The 15,670-nt window shown below is 35.6% G+C and overlaps 1 protein-coding gene across 1 annotated transcript in view; it reads left to right on the top strand.

The window, feature by feature from the left end:
• edrf1 (erythroid differentiation regulatory factor 1) overlaps positions 1–15,670 on the top strand; it is a 40,702-nt gene that overhangs the window by 14,545 nt on the left and 10,487 nt on the right. Inside the window, exons 12-18 of the mRNA XM_056476921.1 lie at positions 378–489; positions 563–832; positions 2,759–2,830; positions 7,406–7,553; positions 8,625–8,816; positions 10,864–11,064; positions 13,441–13,662. Of these exons, the coding sequence (XP_056332896.1) occupies positions 378–489; positions 563–832; positions 2,759–2,830; positions 7,406–7,553; positions 8,625–8,816; positions 10,864–11,064; positions 13,441–13,662 (1,217 nt within the window). The remainder of the gene's footprint in view (positions 1–377; positions 490–562; positions 833–2,758; positions 2,831–7,405; positions 7,554–8,624; positions 8,817–10,863; positions 11,065–13,440; positions 13,663–15,670) is intronic.

Here is a 15,670-nt window from a genome sequence, read left to right as displayed (position 1 = left end):
TGCAAAACCATAGACCTTTATCTATAAATATAATATAATAGAAACTGTGTTCGTCATAACTGAAAGCTACGTCATGTTCGCTGGCCTCACACATCACACACCTGTCAGTCAGTCAGCATGTCACCTTAAAGGGTTAAACAAATAACGCACAGCACTACTACGATTACAGAAAAGTTTGCGCTGTTATAATTCACTTACCTTTTAATACGTTTTGGTCTGAATATAACCCGCTATAAAAAAAAAAACAGCTTAATGCTTTGAATGAGAAGCTGTAATGTAGCCGTGGCGGGATGAATTTTGTTGTGGCGCCCCGCCATGGAAGAATGAATGTAGCGGAAACCATGTAGTGTAGTCTAAACTGATATTTTGTATGACAGAGTGGCCTGCAACATGATGCTAAAGAAGAGCCAAAACAGGAAAATTTATGGGACGATCAGAACTCTACTGCTTAACTGTATCAAACTGTTGGATGAGGACAGACATCCACAGGTATGTATCTTCATTATGATTTTCTGGTGTGGTTGCATGATTTCTGACCATTTCCGTGCGTTTGCTGGTGCAGATCATCGCTTCGGCTCACTACATGCTGGCAGAGCTGTTTCAGCTGGATGACGTGAGTGAAGACGAAGGCAACGGGGAATCGCTGAGAGGAGGAGGATCTGAAGACAGCTACAGTGATGAAGATGAGGAGGATGACGAGGAAGATGAAGACGAGAGATGCTCCTACAGCACTGCCTCTGAACCGCAGCACGACTCCAAAGCTGTGGCCGTCATCAAGTCAGTCGGAGAGCTGTCGGTTCCAGAGAAATACAAGAGCACGCATCAGATCAGAGTACGAGCTTAATTCAATTGTTTTTATTTTATTGTTATTATTTTTATTAATTGCTTCTCAACAAAGTACATAGAGTAGGTTTAACAATAAACATGAAAAAAAAAACTAGGCAGAGTACAAAACAAAAGGCCAAACTGAGATTAAATATACATGTATATAATTATGTGAGGTGTCAGTGTGTGAATGTACATCTCTAAATCGTATATGAGTTTTGAATTTGGATAGGAGTTAAAGAGAGAAGAAAATGAAATTATAAGCAATTGCAACAAAGAGAAAAAACATTAATAATGACAGAAAGCATGGTTGTGTGTGGAAGAGTGCATGGGTTTAGTTCAGGGCAGTTGAAATATATTAAAATATTGAAGAAATGGATTCCTACAGAGACCCGGAAGGGAAGTGGTGGTGGTGAAAAAAATTTGGTGGAAGAAAAAACAAAAACAGAGTGATAGGAACACATATTTTTAAGGTTTTTGCTTTCCCTCGCAAAGATGTTTTGCGTTATCTCGCAAAACTGTTTCTCCACAAACACTTCCTGTTCACTTCATTCATGTAAACCTTGCCGTTTTTGCCGAAATTCTCCCGTATTTTACTATTCTATCCCACTTTCTTTACATTAAAGCTGTGCGTCGATCGTCGCCTTTCATATGCATCCTTTGAACCAGTGAATGCATGTATATGCGCTGACTGACAATAAACTGCGCTCCGTACAATAAACTGATCAGCTTCTGTACACAGCATTTAAAGTGACACCTCTGTTATCAAACAAGTGAGCAGCAAATGAATGTCTCGTTTTGTTTAGTTTGATAACAGAGGTGTCTCAGTAAGAATGCACAGATCTATAATGAAAGCATTCCATTACTTTAGAAACTCTTTGTGCTCATTTAAGAGAAAATTAGCTGTTTAAAATAAAACATGCAGGACGGAGATGTTTACATATTATTCAGTGTATTTGTTTGTTTAAACATACACCCGAATACAAAAGTGTCCTGCATATTTGCTCCTTTATAAATGGCGTGTACTGAAGCTGATCTGGGATTGTACGGAGCGCGTCTGTCAGTCAGCGCTTATACATGCATTCACTGGTTAAGAGGTTGCATATGAAAGGCGACGATCGACGCACAACTTTAATGTAAAGAAAGTGAATGCAGACATTTTAATATTAATTTCAGCCTGCTTTTAAGATTAAAAATATATATTAGAAATATGGGAAAATACTTAATGATAAGATGATAGTGGGATAGAATGGTAAAATACGGGAGAATTTCAGCAAAACGTGAGGGTTTACATGAATGAAGTGAACAGGAAGTGTTTGTGGAGAAACAGTTTTGCGAGATAACTCAAAACATCTTCGCAAAGGAAACGCAAAAAAAACGTAAAAATATGTTTTCCTATCCTTTTTTTTTCTTCCACCTATTTTTTCCCCCACCACCACGTCCCTTAGACGTCCACGTCTCCGTAGATTCCAGATGTTGGTAAAAAAGGACATATTTTTATGTATGAATGTACATTTTTCTAATTTAATATATTCTATAAGGAGATTGGTCCAGCGGTTAATTTAAATGCAATTTTTAGTTTTCCAGTTTATTAAAATGGTTTTGTTGGCGATATGAAGGAAATTAAGAATGGGTTGTTACACTTGCTAGGAAGATAATCAGTTTCTGTGATGTTGTCAAGTAAGCAAAGTGATTTAGTGTAATTCAATTCTGTTGGTTGTTTTTCCATTATATGCTGTAGTCAACATTTGACGTGGTTCCAAACCTTCCATTCTTGCCTCAGGACAATTTTGAAAAACATTTGGATCCACTTCAAATGTTGACTACTGTATTATTGAATATAAGCTGTCTGAACAGTTCTTTTATTTATCCACCTTGCATGAATTAGCTTAATTCAAATACAACATTAATAACGTTCTGCCTCTCCTTCCAGCCAAACTTTGCATATCCTGTTTCACAAGACAAGGAGGAGAAGTGCCGACTGGTTCTCAGCTATGTTTTGAAAGTAAGACTTTCATGCGCATTTCCTTTTTTTCCTGTAAAAAGTGAAAAGAACACTTTGTCTGTCTGTCTGTTTCTATCTGATTGCAAATGTTCATAAAATGAGCCCTAAAAACTATTAATCATTTGAAAGATTAAATAATACGTTTTTGATTTAAGAATCATGCTATCTAATTTTTGATAGACAGAACTAAGAAATTTAAAGGGCACGTATTTTCCCCCTTTTTCAAGATTTATGATGAGTCTTTTGTGTCTCCAGAATGTGTCTGTAAGGTTTCAGCTCAAAACACTCATCAGATTATTTATTATACCTTTCTGGGGATTTTCAACTCTGAGCAGACAGTAGCTGTTTTTGTTGCCTGTGTCTTCTGCAAATGAGCTGGTTACCCCCACCCACCGCTCCCATGTGCATGTCAGAGCAACAGAGATCGCTCCCTATTGCTCTGATGCATCTCCATTTCCCGCTGCTTCTTATGTCAGATAAAAGACACACTGACAGATAAGAATGAGAAATACTACAGTTAGAATGTATTATTGTTTGATGTATTTGTTGTGGAGTTAATTTAAGCCTTGAGTATGGCCAGACGAAATCTGCAGACGTTTTTTGCTATTTCTGCGGAGAAGTTTGGTAAAAATATGCGGAATTATTTTGGGAGTATCATAACTAAAACCTTAATATGTGAAATAACAAAATAATATATTTTTTTACTTTTGTTATGGTGGCTTGAAAAGCCAGCATATTGTTATCTATCTTAAACTTATTATTATTCTTCTTCTTCTTCTTCTGAGACTAATTTCTAAGTGTATCTCCTCCGAGGCCTTTCAAGCTACATACTTCAAACTTTCGTCAAACCTTCAAACTGGTCTGACTCGGGTTGCTATATCTTTTCTAACTGATCCGACTTTGGGTTTTCCGAAAAACGACCCAGAAAAATCCCAAAAGTCCCATTGACTTAACATTGGGTCAAACTTTGTGAGCTCATAACTCTGCATCAGACTGTCCTACAGACTTCTAACTGGACTCATTTAACTCAGTCTAGCCAGCAGCCAATAACTGATGACTTTTTAACTTACTAGCCACTCCCTAGCAACCACTTACAGCACCCTAGCAACTGTCCCATAGACTTCCATTGTAAAAGACTCCCATTTACTTAACATTGGATCAACCTTTGTGAGCTCATAACTCTGCATCAGACTGTCCTACAGACTAGAGTCTGGCCTCATTCAACTCAGTCTAGCCAGCAGCCAATCACTGATTACCTTTAAACTTACTAGCCACTCCCTAGCAACCAATTTCAGCACCCTAGCAACTGTCCCAGAGACTGTGACTAGCTATTCTAACACACGCTAACAGTTTTAACATCCTACCGACATGCTAATCTTGCTAGAAAGGTGCTAGCAACACGATAGTGACATGCTAGTAATGCTAGTAACATGCTAATTCATGCTAGAATCATGCTAACAACATGCTAATTCATGCTAGAAACAAGCTGATTCATGCTAGAATCATGCTAGTAACATGCTAGTTACATGCTAGAATCATGCTAATAACATGCTAATTCATGCTAGAATCATGCTAGTAACATGCTAATTCATGCTAGAATCATGCTAGTAACATGCTAATTCATGCTAGAAACATGCTAATTCATGCTAGAATCATGCTAATTCATGCTAGAAACATGCTAGTAACATGCTAATTCATGCTAGAAACATGCTAGTAACATGCTAATCCATGCTAGAATCATGCTAGTAACATGCTAATTCATGCTAGAATCATGCTAGTAACATGGTAATTCATGCTAGAATCATGCTAGTAACATGGTAATTCATGCTAGAATCATGCTAGTAACATGCTAATTCATGCTAGAATCATGCTAGTAACATGCTAATTCATGCTAGAATCATGCTAATAACATGCTAATTCATGCTAGAATCATGCTAGTAACATGCTAATTTATGCTAGAATCATGCTAGTAACATGCTAATTCATGCTAGAAACATGCTAATTCATGCTAGAATCATGCTAGTAACATGCTAATTCATGCTAGAATCATGCTAATAACATGCTAATTCATGCTAGAAACATGCTAATTCATGCTAGAATCATGCTAATAACATGCTAAATCATGATAGAAACATGCTAGTAACATGCCAATTCGTGCTAGAAACATGCTAGTAACATGCTAATTCATGCTAGAATCATGCTAGTAACATGCTAATTCATGCTAGAATCATGCTAGTAACATGCTAATTCATGCTAGAATCATGCTAATAACATGCTAATTCATGCTAGAAACATGCTAATTCATGCTAGAATCATGCTAATAACATGCTAGTAACATGCTAATTCATGCTAGAAACATGCTAGTAACATGCTAATTCATGCTAGAATCATGCTAGTAACATGCTAATTCATGCTAGAAACATGCTAGTAACATGCTAACTCATGCTAGAAACATGCTAGTAACATGCTAATTCATGCTAGAATCATGCTAATTCATGCTAGAAACATGCTAGTAACATGCTAATTCATGCTAGAATCATGCTAGTTACATGCTAATTTATGTTAGAATCATGCTAGTTACTTGCTAATTCATGCTAGTAACATGCTAATTCAGACTCGGCTTTTCAAGCCACCATAAAGTTTGTCCTCAAACTTTAATATCTAGTTTAATGTTTAAAATGCAAATCCAATTAGATTAACTTTATTTTGTAAACAAAGCAAGTCTCTCATACAATATATCTACTAAAAGACAGAAAATATTACTGTACAAACTGCATTGTACATAAATCAGATGAACATTTTCATATTAGTCGATAATATTACTTTAATTAATTTAAAAACTGAATAAATATAGATTTACACACATTTACTCAAGTAAATAAACAGAATTAATGATGGCCTGGAAATCTGCAGAAAATCTGAGGAAAATCTGAGGAAAATCTGCGAAATTCTGCGCGCACAGATTCCGTGTGGGCCTAACCTTGAGTCACACAGTGTCGTTACACAGTTTGCACACACATACACACACACATTTATTTTTGCACTATTTGCACGGCAAATGTGACAGGATACACGTAAGTATCCACTGCTGTATGGATATCCGTTATGTTAATTTACAAAATAAACCGGGATTGAAGTGTCGTCTTTTATAATTGTACTGACATGCGGCTGTGATGATGAATAACAGCGATTTTACTGTCTTTATTACTGTCTTTATTACTTTTTAAAATTGTAAAACTCATTTTTGAGGTGCAGATAATCACAGAGAGCTGAACAGATCTTTTAATCCCCGTTGCTTTAAGGAAGTCCTGTCTTGTGGATATGTTTATACGTGTTATTATGGAGACATGTTAATACACGGCTGTCAATCAATTCGGTGGGCAGGGAAAACCGTACTCCTACATCACGTTGCGGTGGGCCTCAAAATTGCAGGGATGTGGACCCTTTTTTTTAACGTCAAGAAATAAAAAAGAGACTTATTGTGTTTATATCACTCCAATATAATATAACTGTGTACACGCTGTCTACACACAGTTTTGTCCAAACAGCTTCCAAAAGTTGATTTTCATCATAGGTGCCTTTTAATAATTGTCAACAAAATGACTCATTAAAATTGATTTCAGACCATTTTGCTACAACAAGCTAAATGTAAAATCATGGTAGAAACCTCTGTTAATTTTCATGGCAAGATTGATATTTTGAGGGAAAAAGGTCTAAAAAAGTTTTTAAAAAGTATATGTTAAAAAATTATTTTATGTATGCATACAATATATGACTTCGCTCTTTTTAATAGTTGCCAATGTTATAATAGTTGATAGCTGTCTTAGAATGATACCAATTCTTCTAATGATACAAATGTTTTTTTAATGAAATGATTCAGTGTTTTTGAAAGTCATTGAGAACTAACTTTTCTGAATGAATGATTCATTAGCAAAGACACAACATTGCTGTCAACTCTGGTGGTTGTAGTTTGGTTAGTAAAAACGTTATTTCATTGATGTATTTTAATTAGTATTTTTTTTACAATCATAAAGTCTAAAACTTGCTTAAAATGAAAAATTTAAGTAACAAAAAAACAAAAGTTATGTTATTATCTCTTATCCTTTTCTTTCAGAGCTCTCAGTTGGACTCTAGCTCAGATACAAAAACACTACATGTCGACCAAAGCATTTTTCTCCACCTGTTTAAGCTTTTTCAAAAACTCGGAGCCCTCAGTGCTTCATGTAAAATGGACTTTCAGAGTCTTGCCACACTGCTGGCTTTCTAAATCACATGGCACTTCCATTGACAAACAACTGAAAAAAATGTCTGATTTATACTGTGCTTATAAGTCAAGAATACAGCATTTGTAGCTGTATTTATAAACTGCTTATTAACGTCTTATAATGTAGCGTTAATGCTTAACTAATGATGAATTATCTATTTGCTAATGCTTAATAAATGATTTAAAGTGTGTAGTTATTATAAAGTGTTATCAAAATATCCACCGCTCAGGGGAAAAAAACAATTCAGCTGACATGTGCGCGAGAGTTTTAATGTCTGTGTGTGTGTGTGTGTGTGTGTGTGTGTGTGTAGGGTCTGAAAGCAGTGGACAGCAGCATAAAGAAAGAGAGTGACCTTCCTGCAGCTGACCCCAGCACACCTATCCCACTAAAATATGAAGAAAGAAGTCCGAATGGCGCTATAGAGGTGGAGCAGGAGATTGCTTTACTGCTGGACAGAGGTCAGAAATTCTTTCCATTATGTTTCACAACCCATGGTTCGGAACGCATCCATTTTTAAAAATTGTTGTTTAATGCAACATTTGTAACGATCACAGAGAGATTTCTTCCCGCATCATTTTTCCCTGTAAAATATAATGATGACGGAAGAAGTTGTGGAAGCACCTAAATGCTGTCTTAGTTTATTAAATGTGTTTTACTATCACTATTGGTTTAGCCTGCATCAATTCTAAACTTTAAATGTGTTTTACTATCACTATTGGTTTAGCCTGTATCAATTCTAAACTTTAAATGTGTTTTACTATCACTATTGGTTTAGCCTGTATCAATTCTAAACAATACTAAACTTTGCATACGTTAATTAATCCTTCGAATCGCTGCATTCAAATCTGCATTTGATCGGGAAAGAGACTACCAAACAATCAAATAACACAGAGGTACTGGGATAACAGTTTATAGTTTCGATATAAACACTGATGTTTATGGTAAAGATTAAAATCACAGTTTTATCACGTCATGTGCCTTTTACTTGATGCTCAAAAATGAAAGTTGTAGCGTAATTTAACCCATGCAGTAGGTGGCCATCAAAAATGTGTCACTGAATAATTCTTCAAAAATGATACATCTAGTAATGAAACATGAAGTTTTTATGAGTGACTTTCTGAAGCATTAATTGAAAATGAGAATAAAAATAAATATGTGTTGTACAAATTATAATGTTGGATTTATACATTTAGCATTATCAGCAACAGTAGCGAAGATCCTTTTTCACAGTATTGAACATTTTACAATAGATTTTTATTAAAGTTAAGGGTTCTATGTTCTGTTTGTTACAGCCAAAAATTTACAGCATTACTGTTTTTGTAATAAATGCAAAGCAAATTACATTTGTCGCCTCCCCTTTTTGGCTGATCTGAAAAATGGTCCGATCTGTGACTCAAAAACCATATTGTGATCCGAACCGTGAGATTTGTGATCCATTACACCACTACTTTCCATTGATTACTCAAGAAATTATTTCCCTTCCACAATTTTAGCATTTATGGCGTTACTGTTTATGTTGCGTTACATAGTTGGCCCGTGTAATGAAGAGCTGAAGGTGCCAACACGCTCCGGGATGTTACCAGGCACATGGCAGCATCGCATGAAACTCCAGCTGTTCCTGAAAGCATCAAAAGCATATTACGTCCTATCAGATGCTGCAACGAACCTGCTGAAGTACGGCCGGGCACTACGCTACATAAAACTGGCTCTGCAGTGTCACGGTAAGAAAGAATAATAGTTTTGGGTCAGTTTGATATGAGGTTGAAGTCAGAATTATTAGCCCCCCTGTGTATTTTTACCCCAATTTCTGTTTAACGGAGAGAAGATTTTTTTCAACACATTTCTAAACAGAATAGTTTTAATAACTCATCTCTAATAACTAATTTATTTCATCTTTGCTATGATGACAGTAAATAATATTTTACTAGATATTTTCAAAAAGCATTCAGTTTAAAGTGACATTTAAAAGCTTAACTAGGTTAATTAGGCAAGTTAGGGTAATTAGGCAAGTCACTGTATAAAGATGGTTTGTTCTGGAGACAATTGACAAAAAAAATTATTAAGCGGCTAATAATATTGACCTTAAAATGGTTTTTAAAAAATTTAAAACTGCCTTTATTCTAGTTAAAATAAAGCAAATAAGACTTTCTTCAGAAGAAAAAATATTATCAGACATACTGTGAAAAATTCTTTTACTTTAAAAAAAATAATAATTCACAGGAGGGCTGATAATTTTGACATTTTTTAATGGGTCCTGTTATAGTTTTTAATCTACCATTTTTTTTTTTTTGCATAGTGTTTCTGTTTCAGCAAAGTTATAATGCACTTGGTCAGTTGAATAGGAGTGATTATCTGTATCAATGAATGCAGTTTCTTAATTCTAGACCTGAGTTTTCTTTTGGAAAGTACACTTAACAATAACCCAAATTTAAAGAAATCCTGTTTAAGTAGTCAAGGCCTGGTTGAGTTGTACTTGTGGTGTTGTTGTCGCATACACTTTCAATTTCCTTTGCATCTGTTTACATTCACAAACATCAACAGCATAATGTGAAATTGTCTGTTTTTTGAGTGATTTTGATATTAACTTGTGTGTATTGTGTGTATTTCACAAATGATGTTTGATATTTTTCAATTCAGTTCAAGTTTATTTGTATAGCCCTTTTCACAAGAATTATTGCATTACAATCAAAATCAGAAAAGTTAAGGTTATTAGTTACCATAACTTTATTAGTTACTAATAACTTTAATTAACTAGTAAGTAATTATTCTTGTGATGTGTCATTTGTCACCTGTCAATTTGTGCACTCCCTTGGTGACTGTGTGCTTAGCAAAACGTATACAAGCAGTGTAAACTATGCTGGTTAAGGGTTGCCAAGCTTTCGCTACAAAACTAGCCCAATGGCCAGTCAAAAATAGCCAAATCTAGCCTAATGATAAAAAAACTCAAAATATGCCACCACCCATTCGTAAAATACATGTTTTACATCCCTGTATGGATTTTTAAATTGTCTCTTTTCTTTTAAAACAACTGTATATTAATAATTATAAAGATTCTGTTATCCTAAAAAATACTTAAATTGACAACACAGCTGGCATTGTCTTACAGTATATACAGTATTCAAGATAATAATTAAATTGTAAATTGACCAACTTCTTCTGTAAATTACATATACTTTGCTGTTAATATTTCACAATAATCCTGGAGAGTCCTGCCAATCTGTTAACAGGGAAATGAGACTAGCTGTACACACAGACTTTGCTCCAGAACTCCTGCACCCTGAAAACAAATGTGCTTAATCTGTTTTATCATCCTAGCACAGGTTTTTTTATCACTGTTAAAATATAAATTTGAAGTAAAGTATTTGAGTGCAATGATATAAATATAATTGATGCAATGTCAAAATTTTAACCCACATAATAAATAAAAAAAAACTGTGGCAAGTTAAAAGTAGCCAAATTTCATGGGAAGTGGTGGACTTGGCAACCCTGCGAGGGAGTAATTGAGGCACAGACTGTAAAGGCTTCATCCTGTCATGAAAATGAGACGTGGAGCAGCAGCTCATTTGCATTTAAAGAGACACACACAAAAAGGGGCATGATATTTGAAATGATTATTAATGAGGTATTTTTGAGCAAAAATTTTACATGCATATTCTGGGGACACCTAAGATTCAATTTGACTTCTTTAAAGTTATATTCTCAAAAGTGAGTGTAAAAGAGTTAGATTAATAAAATCAAACCTGATCCGTATATGCTTTGTCCCTCTAGATGCATACTGCTCTATTAGTGGTGGTCTCCACCCACAGGTGCTTCTGTTCCACTGTCAGTGTCTGTCTCTGTGTGGAGATGTTCAGCTCATGTTGGCCCAGAACGCATCAAACAGAGCTGCGTATCTAGAGGAGTACAGCTATCAGACCAAAGACGACCAGGAGATCCTCCACTGCCTGCACCGCGAGAGCTCCTGCCAAGGTCTGTATGCAGAAATCACAAACACCCTCTCTGCTATGGATAGATCATAACATGATGTGATAGTCAGTGAAGATGCATTATTCAATCAATAAATATTCAATCAACAAATATTTAAAAAATGTATCCCAATTTCTACAAAATATTAAGCAGCACTGCTATTTCAACATTGGGAATAATCAGAAATGTCTCATGAGCACTAAATTGGCATATTAGATTTAGCTTTCACAAAAATAACTAGGGATGCACCGAAATTAAAATTGACCAGAAACTAAAATATAAAAACTGATAAAAATTACGTATTTTATAATTGAAGATAATACTTGGACAATGCATCCCTGGATCATTCGAGATATATATGTTTATTCACACGAGCATAAATGACAGAGTACTTTTACAATACGTAATTGCACTGAGCTAAACATGAACATAGTTTTTCATTTTTAATATTGCTTACTTGATATCACAGCCTATCTAAATAAACTGCAATCAAACAATCAAGTTAAACTGGGTGCTTGCATGAAACTGATGCAACAGGGATGTCATGGAAAGGATATTTTCACACAGTCTATGTGATTGCATTTTCGAAAGTAAAAGCAATCAAAAGCTTGTTGAATGGATAGCACTTTGATAACGGCTTCAGCATGAGTGAAGTAAGTGCTGGGAAGGGGCAAAGTCGAATATACAGTTTTATAAAATTATGAAATTAGAATTTTTCAAATTTGTCCCAAGTGCTGTATAATGAAGAGAAGATTTTTGTCAACACATTTATAATATAATAGATCTTTTTTCTTTGCAATGATGACAGGACATAATATTTTTCTAGTTATTTTGGAAAATACTAGCATTCGGTTTAAAGTGCAATTTTAGAGGCTTAAAAGTCCTGTGAAGTGCTTTGAAATGTGCATATTTTATTCGATGTTTGATATAATGTCAACTGAAAAATGAAGAGAGGGTGGGCGATAGAGTAGCTAAACAGCCAATGGTGTTTAGTTTTTATCACAGCTCTGCCAGTGAGAGTGGTTGAGATCAAGCACATCAATTGAAATGCACACACACATCAAACAAATTGTTGATCCATTTAGGCGGAAGTAACAAAATGCAAGCTTCGTATGTTTTTATCAGTTTATATTTTCTATATTGATAATAATATTGACCTTAGCCGTTTTTACTTTTTACTACTTTTTTTTTTTTAATAATAATTTTTTGGGGGGTTTTCACCTTTATTGGATAGGACAGTAGAGAGTATTGAAAGAAAAGCATGGGGAGCAGAGAGAGGGGAAGGATCAACATAGGACAGCAAGCCAGAATCGAACTCGGGTTGCTGTGAGCACCGGAGTGCATGTGTCGACACACTTACCAGTGAGAGTGGTTGAGATCAAGCGCATCAAATGAAAAGCAAATGAGAAGTAGAGGCGGGTCATGTCTGATACTAGAGAGCATTTGATTGGTCAAAAAAATTGTTGATCTATTCGGGCTGAAGTAACAAAATGCAAGCTTTGTATGTTTTTATCAGTTTATATTTTCTAAATGCAAAACAATTGTCATTGTTTTGAAGCACACTAGCTTATTGACCTTATTCTTCAATGTGGAGGTGCTCTCGTTTTTGCGATTGTTTTAGAACTTCCGATTCAGTTGCCTATGGAAGAAATGACTAGGAATAATAAACGCAGAAGATTCACGCTCGTACGGGAGGAATAAGGTCAATAGATATCCTTATAAAAACCAGACTGAAACTAACATCTAAATTTTTTTGTTTTAATTTCACAGAACCTTTAACTAGCTTAAGTTATTTAGACAAATTAGGTCAATTAAAAAAGTCATTGGATAACAATAGTTTGTCCTTTAGCCAATTGAAGAAAAAAAAACATAAGGGGGATAATAATATTGACCTTTTTTTTTAATAATTTTTTTTTGGTGGTTTTCACCTTTAATGTACAGGACAGTAGAGTATTGACAGGAAAGCATGGGGAGCAGAGAGAGGGGAAGGATCGGCATAGGACCGCGAGGCGGAATCGAACTTGGGTCGCCGTAAGCACCAGAGTGCATGTGTCGACGCACTAACCACTACACCACTGGCTCTGACGTTTTTACTTTTTTTTTTTTTTTTATGTATTTTTTATTCCAGCCAAACTAAAACAAAAAAAGATTTAATAGGACATGCTGTGAAAATGTCCTTGCTATGTGAAACAGCATTTAATAAATATTTGAAAAACAATTCAAATTTCACAGGTGGGCTAATAATTTTGTATTTTACCGGATTTTTGTTTTGTATTTTCTGCCTTCTTTCTTTTTGTTATAGTCTTATGGCTGGTGGGGTGTAACATTTCGACAACAGTTTGACCTTAACTAAGCAGCAGTCTGTGTTTTGTCTTTCAGCCTTCAGCATGGCCACTGATCTGGCCCTGGACCCTGAGTACCAGCTGATCGTCAGCTGCAAGTGTTATGAAGCCGCTCATGATCTTTTGACGTCAGGAGTCCTGAAAGACCAGGCACAGGAGCAGCTGGGTCAGGTGCTGAAACGTCTTGGGAACATCCGAAATGAGATGGGCGTTTTCTACATGAACCAGGCTGCAGCCATGCAGGCAGAGAAAGAAGGAGGTGAGGGCTACCTGGTTTCTATTAGATTTATTTCGTGTTTTCGTGTGGCTGGTCTCATTTAATTAAAACTGTGATGCGAATGATCCAATGTGGTTCATTTGAATGTGTGTGTGTGCAGGGTGTCTGCAGAGTCTTAAAATTCTTAAATTGACTGAAATATTGTATGTTGTAGGTTAAATCATTTTAGAGGGAAAATTAAGCACTCAGTTAAGTTTACGTTATTTTGTAAATTGACTTCCACTTAAAATAAAATATATTAAACCAACTCTATTTATGTAACCATTTAGCAGAAAACTGCATGTTTTACTATAGATTTTAGAGCTAGGGTGCCACCATCTTGGAATATCGCTGTGGCTGACGTCACAGGGTTGGTTCCGTTCCCTCAGCTGAACAGATACAGTGGAAGTTAAGGACTGAACACGGAGACTGCAAAGCCTATTTTAACCCAATGCGTGAAGTTGTGGACGTGGAGCTTGTGCAAATACAAGCATCAGATGTGTGTCTAATAAAAAATAATAATAAATATATATATATATATATATTTATTCTATTTTTCTTTTTTCCCTTTTAATTACCGATCGTTTGATGTGCTTTGGTCCACTCTCTGTATTACGCTGGCTGTCTGGGTTTCAACCATGGTTTCAACAAGGTCCGGTACTGATGTAATGGGGGAGGTTACATACACTTTTCCCTGCTGCAGCCCCTGTTCTCTTTTCGTGTACAAACCAAATTAAGGTTGGCACGGTTTTTCACATGGCAGGTCTTTACATCTTTCATGCATCTTGTGAGATCGAATTGATCGACTTGAAAAGGGAATATGTCTTGACATAATCCACAAAGACGTGACTTAGTAAAGCGTGCAGTCATGTATGATTTTAATCGTTGCATTAGTCTGCATGTAAATCCCCTCGTCAGGCAGCGCTGGAGCAGCGTGAGAGAGTGGACCACAGCGCATCAAATGAAAGGTCTTAACAAAAAAAAAAAGACACAACTTAAATGCTTGTATTTGTTGTATTTGCACCAGCTCTGCGATGCACGTCCACAACTTCATGCATTGGGTTAAATTAGGCTGTCCAGTCTCTGTGTTCAGTCTGTTACTACCATGGTTGAAACCCATATATGCAGTCAGGCTGTGTAATGCAGAGAGTGGACCAAAGCGCATCAAATGATCGGTAATTAAAAGGGAAAAAAGCAGAGGGAACGGAACCAACCCTGTGACATCAGACACAGCGACATTCCAAGATGGTGGCACCCTAGGTCTAAAATCTATAGTAAAACATGCCGTTTTCTTCTAAATGGTTGCATTTAATCGGGTTTGTTTAGTATATTTTCATTAAAGTGGAATCCAATGTACAAAATAATGTAAAATTGACTGAGCGCTTTATTACCCCTTTAAATAGGTCTTAATTTAGGTTTCTCAGTCGCTGTAGTTGTCATAGTTGGTAAACTTTGAGCGCAGTAAATGGAAGAGTACAACAAATAATTTTTACAGTCCTAATAAACTCCACAATAGTGTAATCAAGACTTTCAGAAAAAGGGGAAAAAATAGTGAGACTGACGGCAAGCAGAAGAGAGAACAACATCAATGCCGATGACCCTTAAACGTGTCACAACAGTCTTGTGAAAAGAGTCCATAGAACTTTTAACAAAAGTTTTATTCATTAACTCTATTCACCAATATGGTTTAATTATCTTTTTTACAGTAACATCTGTTTAAAAGTTGTCCATGTATTTATAGCTACCTGGAGAGGACACTTGCCTGAACGGACTGTTACATACATTTAGTTTATCTTCGTTTTTAAAGCATGTCAATAAAAAAAAACGTTATGTTGACAAAAAGTGCATGTATACAACAAGCGTTTGCTTGTTTTGACAAATTATTTAAAAAATGTGACTAAGAAATAACTAGATACGTTTTTTTTTTTTTGATGAGGCAAGTAAAAATCTTTTCCATTGGATTCCATTAGAAAAAATCCTTAGTGTTTAGCCCTGTATAAGTCTGAAATTT

This window comes from Danio aesculapii, chromosome 17 (assembly GCF_903798145.1).
Source record: "Danio aesculapii chromosome 17, fDanAes4.1, whole genome shotgun sequence".
Lineage (NCBI taxonomy): Eukaryota > Metazoa > Chordata > Actinopteri > Cypriniformes > Danionidae > Danio > Danio aesculapii.
Note: the sequence above shows the minus strand (reverse complement) of the source record. Positions and strands in the feature narration are given on the sequence as shown.